General features: G+C 31.1%; 2 protein-coding genes across 2 annotated transcripts; both read left to right on the top strand.

Annotated features, from left to right (window-relative positions):
* Positions 1-3411: 3411 nt before the first annotated feature.
* On the top strand, positions 3412-5679 carry LOC139492377 (melatonin receptor type 1B-B-like). The gene is made up of 2 exons (XM_071280584.1): positions 3412-3913; positions 4878-5679. The coding sequence occupies exons 1-2, from the start codon at positions 3427-3429 to the stop codon at positions 5600-5602; spliced, it is 1212 nt and encodes a 403-aa protein (XP_071136685.1). The 5' UTR covers positions 3412-3426; the 3' UTR covers positions 5603-5679.
* A 5736-nt stretch (positions 5680-11415) lies between these two features.
* LOC139490574 (melatonin receptor type 1B-B-like) lies at positions 11416-15738 on the top strand. Its single transcript, XM_071277426.1, has 2 exons — positions 11416-11999; positions 13238-15738. Exons 1-2 carry the CDS (start codon positions 11498-11500, stop codon positions 13930-13932), a joined length of 1197 nt encoding a protein of 398 aa, XP_071133527.1. The 5' UTR covers positions 11416-11497; the 3' UTR covers positions 13933-15738.
* Positions 15739-24497: the final 8759 nt, after the last annotated feature.

The raw sequence follows: 24497 nt of genomic DNA, 5'->3' as shown, positions 1-24497 counted from the left end.
ACCTCACTGATCATACTTTAATTTTAGTCTGTTCAAAACAAATATTTTAAAATTGGATTCAATATTAAAAACTTGTGATAAATTTATGTCTCAAGTATTTTGCTAATGAATTCATAGAATTATACCAACTTTCCTTATACCACATGGTTACTATTTTATATCAAATCTTGTGATAAATCTATGTGTAAGTGTTTTGCCAAAAAACTCATAGAAGTATACCAACTTTCCTTACTATGAATCGACATAGACCTATATTATACATGTATGTCTCTGGGTTCGATAGGAATTCTGATACAAGGAGGGCTTCAGACAATAATCTGTCCTCTGACTGTAATTGTTAAACGTGATAATTGTTAAAAGAAGATGTGGTACAATTGCCAATGAGACAACTCTCCACAAGAAACCAAAATGAAAACAGAAATTAACAACTAAAGGTCACCGTACGACCATCAACAGCAAGCAAGGCCCATACCGCAAAGTAAGTTATAAAAGGCCCCAAATGACAATGTAAAACAATTCAAACGAGAAAACCAACGGCACAATTTATGTATTAAAAATGAATGAAAAATAAATATATATAACACATAAACAAACGACAACCTCTGAATTATATGCTCTTCAATAAATAATTGGTATCTCCCTTCAATTACATAATAATGCCATATTTGAAAAATCAGAGGCAATTATAATGATTTGGATTTAGAGTATAAAAACAATGCTAAAGTAGCGGGTTTAAATTGCAGGATATACAAAGTACAGATGTAAATTGTCGAAAATATACTCACTGTTCGTCCTGTTTCTAAAGCTCACGTGCAAATACATTTAAGAAATGATTAATAATTTTATATTTATCGACAGTGTACATATTATAAACTGGGACTATTATAGTCTCATATATATTGTATATTTATTTATCATATACTTAGACTAAATAACATATGATTTTTACCGTATGATGATAGCATTAAATTAAAGTATTTTCCATATTTTTCAAATTGGTGTTTAGTTTATTAGCGGGCTGATATGAAAAGTTTATCACATGTTTCGATTGTTATCACATGGCATTCCGGTGATTCTCGGCAAATTCCGAAAAATACACCCCAATGCTACGTTTTCAGTGAAAACCATTGCAATATATTAAATAAATGCATTTTTTAAGTTTTTCTGAAACATAATTTAGAAAGTTACCTAAAAAAAGTTGACTTTTCAAAACAATTTTCATTATTTATATTGTTGAATTATTTTTTGTCGATTCGTCCATATTAAAATGTGGTTTTTTTTTCTGTCGAGGCATATGATAGAAATATTTCATATTGAATGTATCAAATTTTGTGTCCGACCTCCGTGAACTTTTTACCCTTTCAACTTCTTTTCAGGTACCATGTAAAAGGATCAATATATGAATCTGTTATTTTTCTCTACTGTTGAAGCATATGATAAAAAGATCATAACATGTCATTTTTCATATCGCATGTATTATGAGCCCTCGGTCAATATCAGCCCTCGAGCCGAATCTAATAGTACACAAGACATACTTATAATCATGACATGCGTAAGCACAACATTCAGAATATTGCATCCCATTAATATAGTTCAAATGTATAGTATAACCTGTATTTCCTGATATCATAGATCTATGCAATTCCCTTATCACTTACGATTTAAATTATTTATCATTATTGTTGTCAATCTTAACTGCAGTCATTCAAACACAACAGATTCAATGCCAATAACTGTTGCCCTATATATCCGCGCTAACCCATCCTAATTGTGAACTGATTATATTAGAAATTGATACATTTAGATATAAAAATTGCAAAAATCTTTCTTTTTACCACCATTCTAATCATAATGTCTAGACGTTCTAATTTTGAAAGTACGGAACGACCATGATTGTACTTAATTAATATGATTTCACAATGACCCATACATATAATAAAATAAATTTATCTTATCATATACTTAGACTAAATAACATATGATTTTTTCTGTATGATAATAGCATTAAATTAACGTAAATTCCATACTTTTTTGAATTGGTGCTTAGCGGGCTGATATGAAAAGTTTATCACATGCTTCGACTGTTATCACATGTCTTTCCGTAACATTTTCGCATGGCATTCCGGTGATACTCGACAAATTCCGGAAAATACACCTCAATACTACGTTTTCATTGAAAAACAATTACAAAGTAGTGTTCAAAACAATTATTTGGATACTGGAAAGTATATAGAACGATTTCAAATCGAATGTACTGAAGGAGTAGGTTCAGTAACGGCCGATTTTGGCCTCAAATTTCAGATTCATCTGACGAAAGATTTTAGACACTTTTTAATAATTCAAGTGTCTATTTCATTTGATTCAATTAGTTTATGTAAAAGATAACTGATTAAGTCATTAAAAACGCTCCAATTCAAGCTAAATTTTGAAAATCTATCAAATATGCCAAAAAATGTAACTTTTCAGATGATTTTTGTCAAAAATGAAAGTGGCCGCATCCGTGTTCATCCTCAACCTTTATATATGTTATGTATTATCATCAAATACAGCTTACATTTCAATATTAAGAATGAACACAAATACGGCCACTTTCAATCCGTTCTAAAATTTAACAAAAATGTTAGAATTGGTAAGATTTTAGTAATTTAGTATGACTTAATGATGCTAGTACCCGAAATATGTGCATTGTATTGTCAAAAAATAGCCCATATTCATGTAGCAGAAGCATTCTACTTTCCAATAAATAACTTAAAGTTTACATTTTAACATTTTTTTAAAACTGCTCTATTTTGGGGCCAAAAAAGGGTCTTACTGGACCTACTCCTTTGGGGTCCGACGTCCGTGAACTTTTCACTCTTTGAATTACTATTTGGGAACCACGTAAAAGGATCAATATATGAATCTGTTATTTTTCTCCATTGTTGAAGCATATGATAAAAAGATCATAACATATCATTTTTCATATCGCATGTATTATCAGCCCTCGAGCCATGCGGCTCTTGGGCTGATATTGAACTTGGGGCTGAAAATACATGCGATATGAAAAATGCCATGTAATAATCTGATACTATCAAATACATTGTAAATGCCTGAAACAATAATAAATCTTATTCTCTTGTGTTGGCTCTTCATTAGTGAAATAAGAAATTTTATTTCAATTTTAAATCACCAGACATTGAATGTTAGGTATGATTGTGAATAAAAAAAGGATAATTACAAAAACCCGGATATGTTTTTATTGTTTTTGTTTCGTTAAATTACAAGTTGGATTATTGTAAACCCTTAAGCTCAAATAAGTGTTATTTATGACGACAACCATCCGTTTTTTAATATTAATCCGTTTCGTTTTCTGGTTTTTTTTTGTGAAAAGACAAATATAATTTCTTTAAGAAGTAGAAATGTAATGACAGATCACACTAATAAGAAATGGCGCGTATAAGTATGCGTTTTAAGCCAATGTCTGCTACAAATGTTTCTTTTATGAATACGGACAACAATCAAACACTAACTGATCGCACACAATATGGAGATATTACTGCAGAACAATATATTGAAGGAATATTACTTACTTTTATCTGTCTTGTATCTGTGCTTGGAAATATTTCAATTTGGATTATAGTCTTGAGATCTCGTGCTTTGAGAACAATCACAAATTGCTTTCTTTTAGTTCTCTCAGCATTTGACCTGTTAGTGTCATTTATAAATATACCAGTTACAATCTTAACAATATTTTCGGGTGAATGGTTTTTATCAGACGGAGCATGCATAGTTTTTGGATTTACAAATATGTTGACGCTTTGTGGAAGCGTACTATCTTTGTGTAATATAAGCATAAACAGATACGTTATGGTTTGTCATCCTTCCAAGTTTATTGAAGTATACAAAAGGAAAAACGTTGCAACTATGATTATTGGTGAGTCTTCGTAAATCGGTAAAATTTCATATTAATTTTTTCAAATACTTCACAAGGTCAAATTTTTTATTTTTTGAAATTTTCCATTTTCCATCATATTCTACATTTGATTTGAAAAATTTATTGAGTATAAAGGTTAACAGACTTTTTATTTTCTGAAAATAACATTTTTCAAAATGATACGATATAATTTTGCCGCGTCCAGAACTGTTTTCGAGTAAGCCAGTAATTAGTTTTTGAGTAGAAAAAGAGGCGGAAACATAAATCCCACAAAATTAAAACCAAACCAAACCTTCTTTACTACGTTTTAGTGACATAAAATATAAAAACAATGAAGACGTGGTATGATTGCCAATAACACAACTCTTAATTATTAACGAACATGACACAGAGATAAACAACTATAGGTCACTGTACGTTCTTCAACAATGAGCAAAATCCTTACCGTAGAGTCAGCCATAAAGGGCCCGACATGACACACGCAAACCAATTCAAACGACAAAACTAACGGTCTAATTTATGTACAAAACAATGAACGAAAAACAAATATGTTACACAAACACAGACTTAGAATTCTAGCAGCATAGATAAAGACTTTGTTGTGTAGATGGGAAGGCGGATATGCCGAACCAAATTATAAGACAAGTATCTTTTATTGGTATTTACTCCAGAATTAGAGGAATATTTTAACAAAACATATCTTGAAAGGCAAACTTTTATATACTGAATTACGCCGTGGCATGGCTTCTTTTCTGGAGCAAATACAAAATTCTACGATGAGTTAACTTAAAACCATGAACTGACAAGTGAACACTACGATATTTGTCGAGTTACTGTCAAATTGACGTTAACTGCAGATTCTTTTGTGCAATAAATTTAAATATGTTTCTCATTTATCATATTAAAGCATTGATTGAAATTTTTGTAAAATGTTGTCTGTTGATGATTTTTATTTCTTTTGCAGCATCTATAGCAGTGACTATTGGCGTCTCCGTTCCACCATTACTTGGCTGGTGTGAATACTCATACACTCCATCGCAGTACATATGTTTTGCCAACTGGCCAATGTCATTATCATATTCACTGTTTATGATATGTTGTTGTTTCGGTGTTCCCCTTGTTGTTATGATCTTTTGTAATTATAAAATTTACAGAATAGTGAAAACCAGCAAAAATAAAATTATGGATAATTACACTGTTCAAATGTCAATATCTAAAGATGAAAGCGAAAGCACACTGTCCGACATCACCGGTCAACAAGGAATTAGACAAGAACGCAATCAGCGCACTGGAATAGGAAATCAAGATTTAAACATAGAAACACAATTTGCATCCAACAAAAGCAATAGAATATTATCGACCAGTTTTCAATTCAAAACCTCATCTCCTAAATTGCCAGTAGTGTCAAAGGTGTCCAAGACAAAACCAGAAGAAATAAGACTTGCCATAATGCTTGGTACAATAGTTGTTGTGTTTTTCGTTTGCTGGTTCCCTTATTGTATAAGTATGATATTAAGCATTATAGTACCCGGTAAAGTGCATAGAATATTTCACATGTCGACGCTTTTAATCGGTTATTTCAACAGCTGTTGCAATCCAATAATATATGGACTTCTAAATAAGAGATTTTCTGATGGATTTAAAAAGTTATATTGTTTTTGTCGGAAACGAAGACTATTAAACTTATGATGATATAATACTAAAGTGTGTCTATACTAATGTTATGGAAAATGAAAACTATCTTCGTCGGTTTGATTATACAAGAAATACATGACATGCGTTTTATTTTTTTATATTAAATCTAGCCGTTAAAACACATACTATAGTAATCAATGTTGGAAATAGAAAATATAAAAAGAGAAAAGATCTTGAACAAATACATATACATTAATGAAAAGTTGCTTATAGAGCTTGTGAACTAAGAAAATATCCATATACCGTTATAAATTCATTGAACAATTTATAACTCAGGTTTGTTGTACGATCTTTACATACTGTTATTCTACGGAAACTTATATTTTGGGATTGCACAAGGTTGTGCTTTGTCTCAGATTGCTATGACGTGTTTACATTAGATATGTTAGAGCTGCAGCTATTAAAATTTTATTCTGTACGGAGAACTTTTTCATTAATAAGTTGAAATCTGAGAAAACCTGAAAGGTGTTATGTGTATTGTTTTTTGCTTGTTATCTGATATACGTGGTTAGTTTGGGTCTAACAATGCCTTTCCTTCAGGTTTTACACTTTATTTTGTTGATGTGTTGGTACGACCATGTTTTCTTTGATCGGGACATGGTGTAGCACACACAAACATGCAGAAACACACCAAATTGTGTATGTGCATTTCCCAGTTCCTCTCTGTCGCATTTTGTGATTTGATCACTGAGAAAATTCCAATCTGGTGATTAGTTTTTTGTAATAACCTATTTATCACTTTGTTATTCCAAGGTCATATATAGCATATTATACGTTGTGGTTCTCTGCATTGTCGAAGACCGAACGGGGATCCATTTTTGTTCGCATGCTTGAATGGTATATATATAATATATATCAACATGTGGTTTTATTTTTATTGAGAAAACTATCCACAGACCTGTTGGGAAGGATGTTCAAACTACAGGTGACGGTAAAGCCTTTGAACATTGGAAACTAGTAGAGAGTTATATGAAGTTGATTAGATTGGAATGGTACACAGTCATATAATTATGTATGGAAATACATTTGTTTACTATTAAACGTACTTATTGATCATGTACTTTGGACTCATCAGAATCAGCTAATCTTTACCACTTCACAATATCATAAGACCGATGACTTGCCATAAACATAGCACAAAGAAAACACTGTACATATGATAACATTGTAAGCATTCCGACAGTTCACTTGTTACTTAAAGAATGTCCATCTTATTCCTTGCACGAACTGCAAGTACATTCAGTTTTTAAAGAAATCCAAACACGATGCTTTAAAGCAGTAAAATTTATGCTACTGATTTGATTCAAATTCTCAAATTTGTTTATAACATACTTAAACATATATCAAAATTATAAAAATACAAAATAAACAATTTACCATGCAAGGGATTACGCGTTTCAGCATTACTTGTTATTCAGTCAAGACGCCATCTAACTAACTATGGAGGTAAATAAATAAATAAATAAATAAATAATCTTTATTTCAAGAGGATGATCCCATTAGTTAAAACTAATCTTCCTGAGAGTCCTCAAAATAATAATAACATATTTATAAGTACATAGAGTATTATAAAGTTATATTATACACAATATACAATTGTATTTAAATAATAATGAAAAAGCATATTAATTTGCACAATTGATGAAAAATTTGTAACATTTTGTTTTAAAAGATACAAGTGTATTACTCATTTTTATTTCATTTGGTAAACTGTTCCATATTTGAGAACCTGAATATGTAAATGTTTTCTTTAAAAAATTTGTTTTTGGTTTTGGAAGATTTAATAGTTTTTCATCAGCTGAACGTAAGTTATAATTTTGATTATCAGTAAAATGAAAATTTTCTTGTAAATAGTTAGGAACCATACCATTTAATGATTTAAATACAAGTATTGCCTTTTGGTATTGAATGCGTTTTTCCATATTTAACCAGTGTAAACTATTAAACAATAAACTGGATGATGTCATTATGTCAGCTTCTACTATAACCCTAGCAGATTTCTTTAATAACTTATTTAGTTTATTTATTCCACTTTCACAACAGCTTCCCCATATATTGCAACAATAATCAAATAATGGCAGAATATAAGCATTAAAATAGATAATACGTATATGCATAGGTAAATATTTTCTTATCTTTTGTAATAAATTGATTCTGTTTGATATAGTACATGACATTTTATCTATCTGCTGATTCCAACTTAGGTTTTTGTCAATATATAAACCAAGAAGTTTTTCACAATCTACATTTTCTATTTGTTCATTTGAAATATTGATATCTAAACTGTTTCCAGTTGAACAAAGCCTTTGTTTTGAACCAATAATCATTGATTTACACTTTTTGGCATTTAATTTCATACAATTTTGCGAACACCAGTTTTCAATTACATGAATATCATTTTGAAGGTTAGAAGTTAACTGAAGTAAATTATTACCTTTACAATGTAATGTAGAATCATCTGCATATAAATCTATTAATGAATGTTCTATATTAAGTGGTAAATCATTGATATATAAAATAAATAACAGAGGGCCCAGGATAGAACCTTGTGGTACCCCAGTTTTTATGCATTTAGTATTAGACATGACGTTATTGACCTTCACTTGTTGGCTTCGTTCAATCAAGTAAGACTTAAACCAGTCTAGTGTACAATTTGAAACATTATAATATTCAAGTTTTTTCAATAAAATTATGTGATTAACCAGATCAAAAGCTTTCTTTAAATCTAAAAATATAACTCCGTTTATCTCTCCATTATCTATATTTGCTAACCATTCATCTACTAATTTAGTAAGAGCAGTAGTACACGAATGTTTAGGTCTGAAACCTGACTGTGTAGTATTAAGAAGGTCATTACTATTTAAAAATATATACAAACTTCCAAAGACTGACGACGATCTTTTCCGATACAAACGTTGATATAGATTTAAATATTTGATGTCATATTACAGGTAAAAAATATATGTTAATCGTCGCTTTACTTATATAAGAATGAGTTTTTGTCTATCGAAACAGTCAATCAAATAGCGTATCCCGTCATTGTGTTATTGTTCTTTGATAATTTTTCTTTTTTGCCTTCATTTTTGCTAATACGCCTACTTTACATGCCTTTTTGTGTTTCTTTGATACATATGACGTTGCTCTGTACTTATACATCCCGTCATTGTGTTATTGTGCCATTGTTTATTTACATATTTCTTTGTTTTAACGTGGTTCAGATAATAACACAATGTTTACTGCTATACCTCTATTTTTGACATTTTACCTATTATGTCTGTTTGTTTTGGTCAAACATTGTTGTCAATATAATAGAATTTTATCCGACTGTCATACAAGTAAGAGGCTTAACTAGCTAGAAAACCAGGTTTAATCCACCATTTTCCACATAAGAAAATTCCTGTACCAAACCAGGAATACAGTTGATATCCATTGGTGTGATGTGTTTGAGCTTTTGATATTGCCTTTTGAATACGGACTTTCCATTTTGATTTTTCCTCGTAGTTTAGTATTTTTGTGATTTTACTTTTTACCTTCATTTCATTTTCAATTTTCAAATTTTAATCCTTGAAATGTCTGCATAATTTTAGCGGAACCCATCTTGATAAGCGGGTTAAATTGAAATTCACATGCATGTGGTAATATTACTCACTAGCAAGTGAACAATTCATTAGCGATGTTTCGTAGTTTGACTGTCCCTTTGGTATCTTTCGTCCCTCTTTTATGTTGACAACATGAACCCAACTAGCTTCTAAATGCGAATTTTTATATAACTTTTTCACTTCTATTAATGATTAAACACATAAATATCATATTTAAAAAAACATCTCGTACATGTAGCGTATGTCCCTTCAAATAAAAGCTGTATTGTGACTATGTTAAAATAAAATAAAATAAGGCTGTAATACCAACCGGCTGCATAATTTGAAATAATGTAACATATTTGAAGATGTATTTTTCAATGTAATATCTTCCTGACATACTGTAAATGACATAAGTAAACATGTTATATACACCAATGTCGAAGGATGTGTGTAATTTAAATGTTGTTTTCTTCGTCTTATTTAACAGTTCTGAAAATTGTGATCATGGTTGATGAAATTTTCCTTTCGAACTGTTATTATACTGTATTCCTTGTTTCGTAATGTCGGTACATAAAAGAGAGGAAGACTGAAATCACCTGATTTAATCTTAAAACAATGCAACTTTCTGCTTTCTCATTACTTTGTAGATAAACAACACCAACTTGTGTGTTACAGCTTTATTATTACAAAGGAGAAACTCAAGACAGACAACAACAAACTTATTAATTACAATAAACTGTTCGTTGGACAAACATAAAACCAAATTCTTATATAATTGTTGTAATTTTTTTATAATCATGCGATAAAAGTCGCTGAAGTGAAACCGAGCAAGCTCACATTCGATCGTTGATCGTTGTCAACCGATATGTTAAGTATGTGGTTGAAGCGTGTCTTGTAGCATCAACATTTTCGTCAAACTTTCATTGAAGAAAAGCCTCATTCTTGGTAGATTCTAAGGAGATTTTGTAACTTCTTTGTTATTTGACTTTTCTGACTATGTACTTTACGGTTAATCAGTCGCGAAAAGTGTGGGTTTCTGAATATTTACAAAGTAGTGTTCTTGCAAGAATATTTATCATGATCACTTATAGCAAAGCAAGAACTCATTGATCAGTGATTTTAGCCTTTCTGAAATGCTAACATAGTTATCAAAGGTACCAGGACTACAATTTAGTACGCCATACGCGCGTTTCGTCTACATAAGACTCATCAGTGACGCTCAAATCAAAATAGTTATAAAGCCAAACAATGACACTGAGAAGTACACACAGAAACAGATTTAGACACATATAAATTTATGGAATGTTGTTTTCCACCCGCCCTCCCCCCATGGAATACTTTTTAACTGATCACAACTTGTAAAGAAAAACACTTTTTGTCATTTGAAGGCTTTTATAGCTGACTATATGTGATGTGTTTTGCTCATTGGTGAACGGTGACCAATAGTTTTTTTGGTCCGTTGTGGATAGTTGTCTCATTGAAAAGTTTACCATATAATGGATGATAATCTTATCGTTACAATCATCCATATATATCATTGAAAGTTGATTGAAATCAATTTATAGTTATAGAATGATTTACCTGAAACCTTGAAGTGATAGGAAATACATATAAATCTAGTCTTTATGATCACACCACATTCTGGCTAATAATCATGACACGATTTAACACCATACTTCAAGTGTAATCATATCATAAATATATATTTTCAAAAACAATTGTTTTATTCAATTCCCTAAATAAGCAAGACGTATTAACTCATTTATCGTTATTGTTATTATCTTCGATTTATAATAACACATAACTCCCATCATGCATTATAAATATGTACACTATATCCACTCTGTACCTTATCATATTGTTAACTGATTATTTAAGAAATGTTCAATATTGATCAAAGATTGTAATATTTTAATTTAAATAATTAACAATTTTATTGGTTTTGAACGATTGTACTTTTATCGTGACCTACACATTAGAAATACCTGAAATAATAATAAAATTTGTCTCTTGTGATTACTAAACGTAGATAAAAGATTTTAATCAATCGCAATTAGTAATACTAGGTTATTCTAAATCATCGGACTGCTTATGTACTAGTATATAATTGAATATGACAAAATTATTAATTAGAAATAAACGGATATGTTTTTTTTTATTGAGTATTAAATCACAAGTTTAATTGCAATTATCCAAATATAAATCAGTGTAATATATATAAAAAATAATCCATTTATTTTCATTGTAAATTTTCATTTTCTTTTTCAATTATAAAAAGAGAAAATCTCATTTCTGAACATAATAAGAAATGAACCGAAAAGGTATGCGTTATGAACCAACTGAGAGGAATGCTTTATTTGATACCAATTTTGCTTATATGAATATGGACAATAATAAAACACTAACTGATCGAATGCAGTACAAAGATTTAACTGCAGAACAATTTATAGAGGGAATACTTCTCTCTATTATATGTTTTGTAGCTGTATTAGGAAATATTTCTATTTGGATTATAGTCATACGGTGTCGTGCCTTGAGAACAGTCACAAATTGTTTTCTTCTGGTTCTCTCTGCATTTGATTTGTTGGTATCAGTTGTAAATATACCAGTAACGGTCTTCACCATATTTTCGGGTGAATGGTTTTTATCAGACGAAGCATGTATAGGTTTTGGATTTACAAATATGGTGACGCTATGTGGAAGTGTACTGTCTTTATGTAATATTAGCATTAACAGATACGTTATGGTTTGTCATCCTTCCAAGTTTATAAAAGTGTACACAAGGAAAAACGTAATACTTATGATTAATGGTGAGTTTTGTTAATTGTTTTAAATTCACGTAGTCTACAGTTCTCTTTTGTTCTTTGTGTGCATAAAAGGGTTAATGACTACTTTGTACAGCGAATAAAAGAATAAAAGATAATTTCTGATTCAGTTAGGGTAAATTTGATGTTTTGTATAAGTCTCACAGAAGTAGATACTCGAATCCGTCCGACCGCAATGAATCTTTTGTCAAATATAAAAAAAGAAGATGTGGTATGATTGCCAATGAGACAACTGTCCAAGTTTTCTTGTCTAAAATAAAGGAAATGATTTAATATTAGGTCTGCAGCTTTATAATGTTGGTGCACGTAAGGAAATTTACATCTTCCGTTATATCCACTTTTTATTTGTCGAATGCTGAAATTCTAAAACATCATTGAACAATAAAACCATTCTTCAAAGTTTTATTTAGCCCTATTATATTATTGGGCAGTTTGTAACAAGTGAAAAATAAAGCTACTTCCTGTAAGTCGATAGTCTGAAATTTAAATCATCCATAATAGCAGGGAAATTTTTCACATTTTTAGTAAATAAGAATTATCAGCTATGCTCCACTATTTATATAACCTTAATCAAATACATACAACGACGCTGGTCCAGACCCGATTTTGATCATGTTATATTGACAGAGTAACTGGCTTTATGATATTTTATTCAAATAAAACAGTCATTTCTAGTCATTTATCACGATAATACTGGTTTACTGTTTTGGAAAACATTACAAGGAAATTAATCGAAGGACCAGTTAAAAATCTTTTCACAAAATGGCGTCTTTGTCAAAATCAAAATATTCAAAGAATTTAGTGTTTCAGTTTTGTTTATTAAACAGTGAAACGATAACGATCTATAATAAAGCAGGTGAAATTGACAATCGGGGGTACTGAGAAATGCTTGCAAACTTTTTGTTTAAATTTTTTTACAAGTTTTCATTTTTGAAAAGATTTAGTTTCAATCCGGATTGAGGAGAATTATGATATCGAAATAAATTATCATCGAGTGAAAATATAAATAATAAAGAAGAAATAAGAAGAGAAACACACCCAAGCCAATTCACGATTTTATACATCGACCTTCCCTACGGAAACGAAATAAATTCTGGAAATGTTGATTTTTTAACCCCCTCCCCCCAAGTGTACGTTTTGTACACTTTGGAAAATGGTTGACAATTATGGATGACCCCTCAGACATTGCTCAAAACAAATAATTATTTTGTTTTCTTTTACAGCATCTATAGCAGTGACTATTGGCGTCTCCGTTCCACCATTACTTGGTTGGTGTAAATACTCATACACTCCATCGCAGAAAATATGCTTTGCCAACTGGCCAATGTCATTATCATATGCTCTTTTTATGATATGTTGCTGTTTCGGTGTTCCTCTTGTTGTTATGATCTTTTGTAATTATAAAATTTACAAGACAGTAAAGACCAGCAAAAAGAGAGTATCGAATACTTACCCTGTACAAATGTCTATGTTAAAAGATCAAAATGGAAGCAAATCAGTAGAAAAAACCAATGTGCTAGGCATAAGACGGGAAAGTAATCAACAAAGATGCATAGGAAATCTAAATACGAAGTCAGAAGGACAATCAGATGTCAACAAAAAGCACAGAGCATTATCAAGTACAATAAAGACTAGAGCCTCACCTCCAAAACGGCCGGTGGTAAATAAGGCAAATCCAGAGGAAATAAGACTTTCCATTATGCTTGTCACAATAGTTATTGTATTTTTCATTTGCTGGTTTCCTTATTGTATAAGTATGATATTAAGCATTGTTGTACCTGGTAAAGTGCATAGAATATTTCACATGTCGACACTTTTAATCGGTTATTTTAACAGCTGTTGCAATCCCATAATATATGGACTTCTAAATAAAAGATTTTCTGATGGTTACAAAAAGCTATACTGTTTTTGGAGGTAACGAATAATATTACAGATGATATAATTTGAAGGTGTTTATACTCGCATGATATGTTACATACAATTCTCATCATCGTTTTGATTTTGTACCTTGTAAACTTCGGATTGATTGCATTTATCAAAATTGTTAATTTTGCCTTATAATGACATATTGCAGTTAAATAGATGAGTCTTACTTTTTGCTTTTTTCAAGTCAAGTCCGTTTATCCTACTTTTCGTTTTATATCATTCTTCTGTTTACCAATTATTTAAGAGGGGCATTGCGTATATTAATTCTAATACTGATATCATTACACACATTTTACAAAACTAAAACCAACGTAACAACGGTTTTTATGCTCCCTTTATTCCAAAGTAACAATCATGACCGAAACACATACAAAATATAACACTTAGCTGTAAGTTCAAGTCGGCCATGAATAAAAATAGGTGGTAGGCAAAAATTCACGAAAACGAAATAAATCTAAATGGACTGCATAACAAATACGACAAACAAAGAAATTAGTAAATAAAGACTACAATAGCATAAGGCTGTACAATAGACATAATTTGATTAAGCGATAACAAATCCAAATAACAAGCCAAATTGGTGGGTTAACCTTGGTTTTTATTGCTAACGATACCTCCCGCTGATATATTACAGTACAAATAAGCACAGGAACATACAGGACAGAGAAATACATAAGTAAACCCATATGGTAAAAACTTATCGCAGCACTGTTACTGCATAAAACTGGTACCGTTAATGTTAAATGCAAACTACCTGAGTAGACAATTACTGAGTATTTAGCTCCGTCAAACAATTTTCATTTAAGATATTCTCACTATCCTATGCATTATAGTATTGTACTATCTATTTGATATCAGTTATTGTTTAAATATACATTTTTAAATATGAGAAAAAAATGAAAGGAAGAAATAAAAGAAAGAAAGACAAAAATAGATTAGGTTTAGATCTTGAAATGGGAGGTTGTTGCTGCATATCTAATCATAAGCTTGGAATTTTATCAAATTGTATTTTGAAATCATCACATTTGTCAAATACTAATTAGTTAGAAGTCGTCGTTTATTATCAGTTCCAGTAACAACAAAAGATGAAATGAAGCACACCGTTTATTTTCGAAAGATTTTTTTAACAGATATGGCACAACGTTTTGAATTTTTGTTTTAAATGCTATACAACGTGATTATGTGTTACCCATCTTACTGTTTTACTTTAAATCATGTCCGATTTTAAAGTTAAAATCATTTTATTTTCAGAGAGTTTAAATACATTTTTTAATCATATTTTAAAGGATACACTTAAAAAACAATCATGACATGCTAAATTCAATACTTGGTATTTTTTAAAAATCTTTTCATTTATATAGTCACAACGTATTCTTCATCATAAATACAGATTTTGGAACATCATCAGTGTATGTCATTACCATATCAAGTGATCAAATAATTAGTTTGTTACATAAAGAAAATACCAAAATTAATGACCACAATTTATTTATAGAAAAGGGAAGATACAAATGTATCTTCAAGTGTGAAAATAAGAAAGATTACGCGTAATTTACAAAATAAAAGAAGATGAAGTCATTTATTGTATAGTGTGACAATAACAGTATATTAGAAAAGTTTTTTTTTTTATTTTTTTGATAAATGATAGTATACATGTATAAATGAAATGACATTATATTACAACCCAAGATCACGCATTAGGGTTATTTGGTCATTTTTTAAACATTATATAGAACTCAGGACAGTGGAATCTAGAAATATTTGCTTTAATTATTTGTATTAAAGAACTTTTTGATATTGTTTATTTTCAGTTTGTTATGGAATGTCAAATGCTATAAATAAAGGCAACAGAAGTATACCGCTGTTCAAAACTCATAAATCTATAGACAAAAAACAAAATCGGGGTAACAAACTAAAACTGAGGGAAACGCATTAAATATTAGAGGAGAACAAACAACGACACAACATTAAAATGTAACACACACAGCAACGGACATATTAGACAAAATCCGATGAGCATAACCAATATAACATCAAAACCAAATACATGAATTTGGGATAGAAAAGTACCGTGACACGTCTTTATATGTGAATTCACACTCATATATAGGAGAAAACAAACGACACGTACAACGAAAACACAACGTAAAAATGATACATACACAGAAAGGAACTATGATATAACAATGACCATTTTCCTGACTTGGTACAGGACATTTTTAAAGAAAAAAATGGTGGGTTGAACCTGGTTTTGTGGCATGCCAAACCTCGCACTTTGATGGCATTGTTAGATAAAACATTAAAATGACAACATAATAATACAGGACTACAATACAAATAAATAGGAGAACGTATTAGACATTTGCGGAAACTGTCATACATCTACGATTAGGATTACAATTACACTTACAGGTAACATTCAAATCTTGGGCTTTCTCAAGGTGTAAAATTAAACCGTCGATCCAAAACAATGTTACGATAGTATATGATTTTCTGTAGTTGGCCCACGTTTTTTCTAATATATTTGCAGCAATGTGTTAACATTAATTATTGTATACGGTGTTATCCAGGTTGATAATGCTGTAATAAAACGAAGTATGATATACATGTAATGAACTAACATTATTTTAAAAATAATTTGATACGAGACAAACAAAATATCGCAATTGTTTTTGCAGTAGCTAGATTGGGACAATTGCTGAAAAAAGTCAGCAATACATTGTGTTAGGAAATAGGCAATCAACCATGAAACATGTAAGCATGTTTATTCTAAGACATACTTTCTCTCTTTTATTTTGTTCAAAAGAGAATGAGAAAATACAGCGGACGGATGTTTCTAAGCTATTTATTCTTTTTTAAATTTCACTTGCCGTTCGGTATAATTTTTAAATCTTTTATTTTTCCTGAATAAGACAAACTCTTTTTGTAAACGTTTTTGGTTTCAATAGAGGAAAAAAAAAATCACAATTATTCGAGAAAGAAAAAAAAGGAAAAAAAACCAGTTATCAACGAAATTCTTTATGTCGGAAATATTTTTTAAACTGTTCTCCAAAACTCAGTTGAAATGTAAGAATAGGTGTACTCAAATAGTTTAAACTTTGCTATCTATGTTTTCCACAGCAACAAACAAACAAGAACAAGCGAGTCAGCTGTTTTTCTTTATGCAATTATTATAATAGAGATCTTGGGAATCATAAAGTATGGACGGGTTTTTTTTTCGCGGTGTCGATAATTATCCCCTATGAAAATGTGGGGATTGTATGCTCGAAACATGAGCTTGAACCCCTGTTCCTAGACTGTTATCATGGAGTTGTATTATAAAGTGCACTGACGACGGAGGAGTCGATCCAGCCATTTTCAAAAGGGGATTCCAACCCAAGATAAAAAGGGGGGGTGCAATTATATGTCCCTATTCAAAAGCCCTGATCGGAAACCCCGGAAACAGTCCGTTATATTTCACTGCGACGTTGTTCATTTCAACACAAAGTTTATACGCAAAGCTATTCAATTGATTGCTAGGGACAAAAAATGCACAAATGTAGCAGGCGAGGAAAAATTGTTAAAATCACAATACATTTAAGTCGGCAAGGCAACAGTTTCGGATACAAAGTTTTAATCGTGCATAACAAAAACGACACAAACATTACTATTTCAAATGAAATAGTTTGTAGAGTATCCTCTGAACAATACTTTTGCTGGTTTTCGTATACTAACCATTGCATTAAAAGTACCCTGTTTAGCAGGGAAAGCTTATTGCTCCTGCTGGTAATATAATATATCATATGTTTATCTACACCTTCCGTCCTTATAAATCCTTGTCTTCAAATATTCGGTTTGTGTGGTCCTGACGGTAAAAAAAAAAAAGTGCTTCGAACACAAGTTTTAACGTGTTGCTTACATCTTTTTTAATAGAAAACAGCATTTGCTATTTTGCATCTGTATTGTTGGTTTGTTTTTGTATTTTGAGATGAGCCATTGTTTTTGTCACCTGTAATCGTAAGTCTAAAGTGTAATCCTAGGTATAGACCTAGTTTCCGCAAATGTCTAATAGGCACATGAATAATAGATAACAAAAGGCATCAGGTTTGAAATTCAATACGTCAAAAACGCACCTCGTCCACTCAAGACTTACCAATGACGCCAAGATATAAAAGTTCGAAAGTCAAAAAAGGGGTACAAAGTTGTACAGCTTTTAGGATCAAAAGTTGAAAAGGATTGTGCCAAATACGGCTAGGGTTTTCTGCTTGTGATGAGAACATCCTTATTATATAGAACAATTTATGCTATGGCAAACAGTAAATTTTATCAAATGAAATAAAAGATTTACATGATAAAACTGACGTCTTAACTAGTTACAGAAAACAAAACCTGAATACATAATACATATAAATGTATGGACTAATGGCAATAAAGATTTGAATTGAAATGAATTGAATTATTCTTATTATTCGAACACCCCAACTATATATTAGAGGTATACTATCATCTGTTGTGTGTCATATATTAAAACGCCACATCCGCTCCGTGTTATTACAAAGCAGAACTGATTTCAAAAGAAATATATATAAAAGCTTACTATCTCATACCAAAAATTTACAACAAAAATGTCCAAATCAAAGATAAATTCAAAAGGAGATGTTCATAAAACTGAATTCCATAGAACGAGTGAAAAACAACTGTCATATTTCTGACATGGTAAAGGAATTTTCTACAGAAAATGGCAGGATAAGTCTGGTTTCATAGCTAGCCCAACCTTCTACTTGTATGGAAATTGTTCTAATAATCGTCATATTAATAAAATTGGATGATCAACCTAAACAGACATTAAATGTTAATATGACAATTGTAGGAAACCAGCATCAAAGTTGTATAAAAATACGTCACAACTACTAGGCTTATTTGTTTTTTATTTATTTTCTTATTAGGCAGTGCGTTGATTACCGGGTTTGTAAGTTCATCTAAATTCAGACAATTTAAAGTTGCTTATAGATTAGTGTGTTACTGACACATAATCTGTTTTTTTTTAAATTTCGTTTCCTATTTAGAATTGTATATTGAAGAAGCACATATTAGAAATTAAACAGTGAAAATAATGCATTATAAACCAACAGCAACACTTCGCAAGTTGTTATAACAGGTTTTATACAGGTTTAATGGGCAATAATAAAACACTAGCTGATCGTACACAATACGGAGACATTACTGCAAAACAATTTATTGAAGGAATATTACTTACCATCATATGTCTTGTGGCTGTGCTGGGAAATATTTCAATTTGGATTATAGTCTTGCAATCGCGTGCCCTGAGAACAATTACAAATTGCTTTCTTCTAGTTCTTTCTGCATTTGACCTATTAGTGTCAGTAATACATATACCAGTTACTGTCGTAACAATATTTTCGGGCGAATGGCTTTTTTCAGATGACGCATGTGAAGTTCTTGGGTTTTCAAATATGGTGACGCTATGTGGAAGTGTTCTATTTTTATGTAATATAATCATTAACAGATACGTTATGGTTTGTCATCCTTCCAAGTTTATTGAAGTATACACAAGGAAAAACGTTGCAATTATGATTGTTGGTGAGTCTTCGTAAATTGGTAGACTTTCATATTGATATTTTTTTCCATATGTTACGCAATTTCAAATTCCGTTTGATTTGTTGACAATTTATTTTTGAACCTTTTATTTCTACATTTAATTCATAAACGGTTAACAGGCTTTTTTTATACAATGAAAGGATAGTTTTTGTAAAAGTAACGATCTTATTATCAGAAATTTATCAGTGCAGAACTGGCTGTATTTTAATATTACTCAATTTAAACAAGAAACCTAACGGCCTAATTTGTGTACAAAATAATGAACGAAAAGCAAATATACTTAACAGAAACAAAACCACTGAATTACAGGCTTCTGTGGTGCTATACTCGTTTGAAGGCATAAGCCCCCATAACAAGGGACAGTGGTGTAACAGTACATCATAAGAACAAACTTAAAACATCAGCTGAAAACGTCATATTTGTTTTGGTATTTTTTTTTATTTTTTTTTTTTAAATAAGTTGAATATTCAGAACACTTTAAATTCTATCACTGCAGATGAGTCGTCGTTGTGTAGATGGAACGCGTGTCTGACGAACCGAATATATATAAGAGTGGCCTGTGTTTTTATGGAGGATTTTGCGGAATATTCTACATATAATGTCTTGAAATGCAGAGTTTTGAATCTGACTTTCGCCGTGGCATGGCTTCGTTTTTGTCGTTTATATGCGTAAACTTGCATGTGGACACCATACGATATTTCAAGAGTGACTGTCTTTACGTTTACTGTTTTTTTTTGTGCAATCAAATATTTATTCTCTCCATTTATCAATTCATTATGAAGCATTGATTTATATTTTAAAGAATGTATTTTTTATTTGTTTTGTAGCAGCTATAGCAGTGACCATTGGTGTCTCCGTTCCACCATTAATTGGCTGGTGTGAATACTCATACACACCAGCTCAGTACTTATGCTTTGCCAACTGGCCAATGTCATTATCATATTCACTGTATATGATTTTCTCTTGTTTCGTAGTTCCCCTTGTTGTTATGATCTTTTGTAATTATAAAATTTACAGAATAGTGAAAATTAGCAAAAATAAAATTATGGATAGTTACACTGTTAAAATGTCAATGTCTAAAGATGAAAGCGAAGCCACATTGTCAGACAACACTGGTAACCAAGGTATTGGACAAGAACTCAAGCACAGTGGAATTAGAAATCCTGACTTAAACAAAGAAACACAAATTGATGTCAGCAAAGGCCATAGAACAGTATCGACCAGTTTTCCAAGGCGTCAAAGGCAAAACCAAAAGAAATAAGACTTGCCATAATGCTTGGAACAATAGTTGTTGTGTTTTTCGTTTGCTGGTTCCCTTATTGTATAAGTATGATATTAAGTATAGTTGTACCCGGTAAAGTACATAGAATATCTCACATGTTGACCCTTATAATCGGTTATTTCAACAGCTGTTGTAATCCAATAATATATGGACTTCTAAATAAGAGATTTTCTGATGGATTTAAAAAGTTATATTGTTTTTGTAGGAATCGAGGAATATTAAACTTATGATGATATAATACCAAAGTGTTTATAATAAAATGTTATCATACAAATTTTCAGTTTGATTACATGTCGTGCGTTTTATTTATTTTATTTTTCATAATAAATCCAGCTGGAAAAATATATACAATTTAACAATAGAAATAAAAAGAATACAAGACTAAACAATAAACAATAACACTAATGATGGTATTGCTTATATGGTTTGAGAAATAAGAAAAGATCTATGTATAGTTAGAAGTGCATTGAAACAAAATGAAAATTTAGCTCTGTTGTACAATGTTTTTAAAAATATTGTTTGATTACTCAAATCCCGTTTTCTAAAAGAACAAAACAAAAACCAAGAAAACCAAACCAATGAAACATCCATGAACTCTAGTCCGTTGTTTAACCAGATCATACTTGCATGTCATCTAAATATTCAGCAAGTCATATTGTAAATAACTCAGACATTCAAACTCAAAAGTTACTTCATACCTAAATGGAAATCTTGCGACTGCAAGCTACTCAGTCCGAAAGACTGTACGAATCTTTGTCCAGAATTGGCTCTTTGAAAGTAGAGAAGGTTACAATGAACCATGAAATTGGAAGATAAACTATAAAATTTCGGTATCTAGTAACTCTAACTTAACTCAACAAATTATGCATCAAGCTCACCCCCATATGAACCAGCATTTTAACATCGGGAAACCACATGCTACTGTACCAGTTCATTCTCAGCATTTCTGTTGAGCTGTGAAGAACTTTTTAGTATTTTGACTACAACCGCTTTTGAATTGGCACCAACAATTTCTATTGGAAAAATGAAAGGCTCAAGTAATTCTGTGCTACAAGATTTCTGTAAACAAAGCAAGGAAGCACATTAGAAATGGATAGCACGTGGATGTCCGTCTGACAAAAACAAACAGCAAACGTTTAGATATGAAAAGAGAACTTACTAATTTTCAACGACAACTGAATGCTGAAGAGCGACATTCTTCCTTTCATAATATTACGAACGCTCATTCTGGTGACAATGCCACATTTTATAAAATTATTCGCCGTCAGCGGTAGAATGGAAAACGCTTACTCGACTGTCTGAGCATTGATAACGTTCACTTTAGTACACCTGATCTTATTTGTGAGTCGTGAACAAATTATAATCCTTTCTACTCCGTCGGTAAAATTGCCGAATCAACAGTACCGTTCTAGGTTGAGCTAGACCGTATTTTACTTCAAGACATACTCGAGCATGAAGTTGAAAAAAACTGTTAAATTTGACATTGAAACTGTTCAAAAATGTTTTTCAAAAATGAAATTTGGATAAGATGCTGACCAATTTGGAATTTCTACTGTGCATTTTAAATATGGAGGGGAAAACAGCCAAAATACTTACAAACTTGATAAGTGGAGCATTCAAATATAAGCGTTTACTGCAGCGTTTTAATAAAAGTAACTGTTGTTTGAAGGTCATGGGAAACTTATCTGCTTACCAAAATCTTATTGACGTATCACAGTTTCTCCTGTAATGGGAAAACTTATGGAATCGATGGATCTTTGTTTAGAGGAACCTGAAGTACTAGAGGTACAGAACAGTGTCAATCCTACTTTTGCGACACTTCCCCTTACTGAGGCAATCATTGAACCATAAGAATAGGAATAGACGTTATATACTACTTTTGATGACGCGTTATCGGCTTTTGGTGTGGTCTAGCTGCCTCCTTGCTATGTGGCTATTTTAATGCAGAATCTCTGGACAAAGTTGGCAAGTTTTAAATGATTTGTATACAAAAAACTTCGGAGTTCATTTGGGAATGCAAGTTATCTTCACTGTTCATTAAACTCCAAAGCGTCCGTCTATGCCGCGTATGGTCACTTCTCGTCTACAAACTTTTCGTTGATTCACAAATAAAGTAGGAAAATGACAGTTTGTGTTTTAAAATTGGAAAAGCTTCTTCTGTGGATACCCCACCACTGTATTCTTTAATAATAATCTTATTTACATACATGTCTATTTTTCTTGTTTCTTGTTTAATTTTGATTTGATATCTGATAAATTTAAATTGTTTTGAAACAATAAGCATTATATGTGAACGACGTTTCCCTTTGGCATATATACAAAATACAATGTCTCTGTTTTTGCTGTTTTGGTATTATTGCACTTTGAGCAAATTTTGTAATAAACATACAAGCCTACGGAATAGGTCAGTAATCTTGATAGTCAAGGAGTTGTACGAAGATTTTTTCCGCACACAAATATTGTGATCTTTGCGCCGAATGATATTTCCATGGTCAATTCTGCATGCATATATGTTCAGTAGTTTGTGTTCAAGATATTCATTTTCAAACTATCAGAGATTATACCTCCCCCCCCCCCCCCCCCCATTTAGAGTGGAATATTTACCTCGATAAACACTCTGTTGTACAATAAAAAAAAATCGCATATCAAATGGGCGTATTCAATATTCAAAGCTGTACATAATACAAGTTGGAACACTACATTTTACGTACAGAATTCATATCGAAAAACCGTACGTATAGCAAATGCTAAGGATTGAAGAGGACCTATTCATATATATATATGCGTTATTCTGTTCTGAAAAATTGAATTTGAAATGCAAATTTTAATGTAATGTTTTTAGATTTTTCAGAATTTGGAAAAAGAGAATAAATGAGACATTGATTAATTCTATTATACAGATTTTCTAGTCTGCATACAGAAACTTAAATTTTCTTCAAAAATCGAGAATTTTTTAAAAGATGATTTTATGGTTTCTACTCTACTCTACTCTAATGTGGTGAAAAAGTTCTATTGGGATTCATTTAGACTGAATAAATTTGAAGGAGTTCGTGTTTTAGCTGGGAACATAAGAAACACTTTATTCCCACGAACCAGGAACCAGGTTCCACATTCACAAAACAATCTATATGTGAACTCATACAGAGAATCTCAAAAAGACACAATCAGCAGTAGAAATGATCACAAGTATCCGTACAATACTCCTAATAGAAAGAGCAGTAATCGAAGTGATCAAGGACGAAACTCTGAGACTCCAGCAGGAAACACCTATCAAGGGCCACCCAACACGTACTATGACAGAAATTTAGCGGATAGTATTGCATCAGCAGTAGCCAGTGTTTTCCACCAGTATCATGAATTTGGATCCTAAAAAAAAACAAAAAAAACATAACGTACAAAATTTCCTAATTAAAAAATATGTATTTTGGTATATATATATTAAGAATTCATTATTGGTTCTAATTATTATTATTATTTTTATAAGATTCTGCAGAAGTTATATTTCTCAGTATTTACTATTAGTATGTAGATTAGGGATAAATTTAGCCAAGGATGGCAAAAGACAGTTTTGTAATACTTATACGTTACTCTATCATAGTTTTAAAAATACATGTATATAAAGTAACTTTCCAGCTTGTATGCTAGTAGAGGGCAAGCACTTTTATTTAATTTCACAT

Source organism: Mytilus edulis, chromosome 10, assembly GCF_963676685.1.
Source record: "Mytilus edulis chromosome 10, xbMytEdul2.2, whole genome shotgun sequence".
Lineage (NCBI taxonomy): Eukaryota > Metazoa > Mollusca > Bivalvia > Mytilida > Mytilidae > Mytilus > Mytilus edulis.
This window is presented reverse-complemented; position numbering and strand designations above follow the sequence as displayed.

Bases quoted from the DNA above. Each gene is read 5' to 3' on its own strand.
- LOC139490574 (XM_071277426.1), top strand. From the start codon at position 11,498: ATGAACCGAAAAGGTATGCGTTATGAACCAACTGAGAGGAATGCTTTA. The intron at 12,000-13,237 runs GTGAGTTTTGTT...TTTCTTTTACAG, and splicing joins CGTAATACTTATGATTAATG to CATCTATAGCAGTGACTATT.
- LOC139492377 (XM_071280584.1), top strand. From the start codon at position 3,427: ATGGCGCGTATAAGTATGCGTTTTAAGCCAATGTCTGCTACAAATGTT. The intron at 3,914-4,877 runs GTGAGTCTTCGT...TTTCTTTTGCAG, and splicing joins CGTTGCAACTATGATTATTG to CATCTATAGCAGTGACTATT.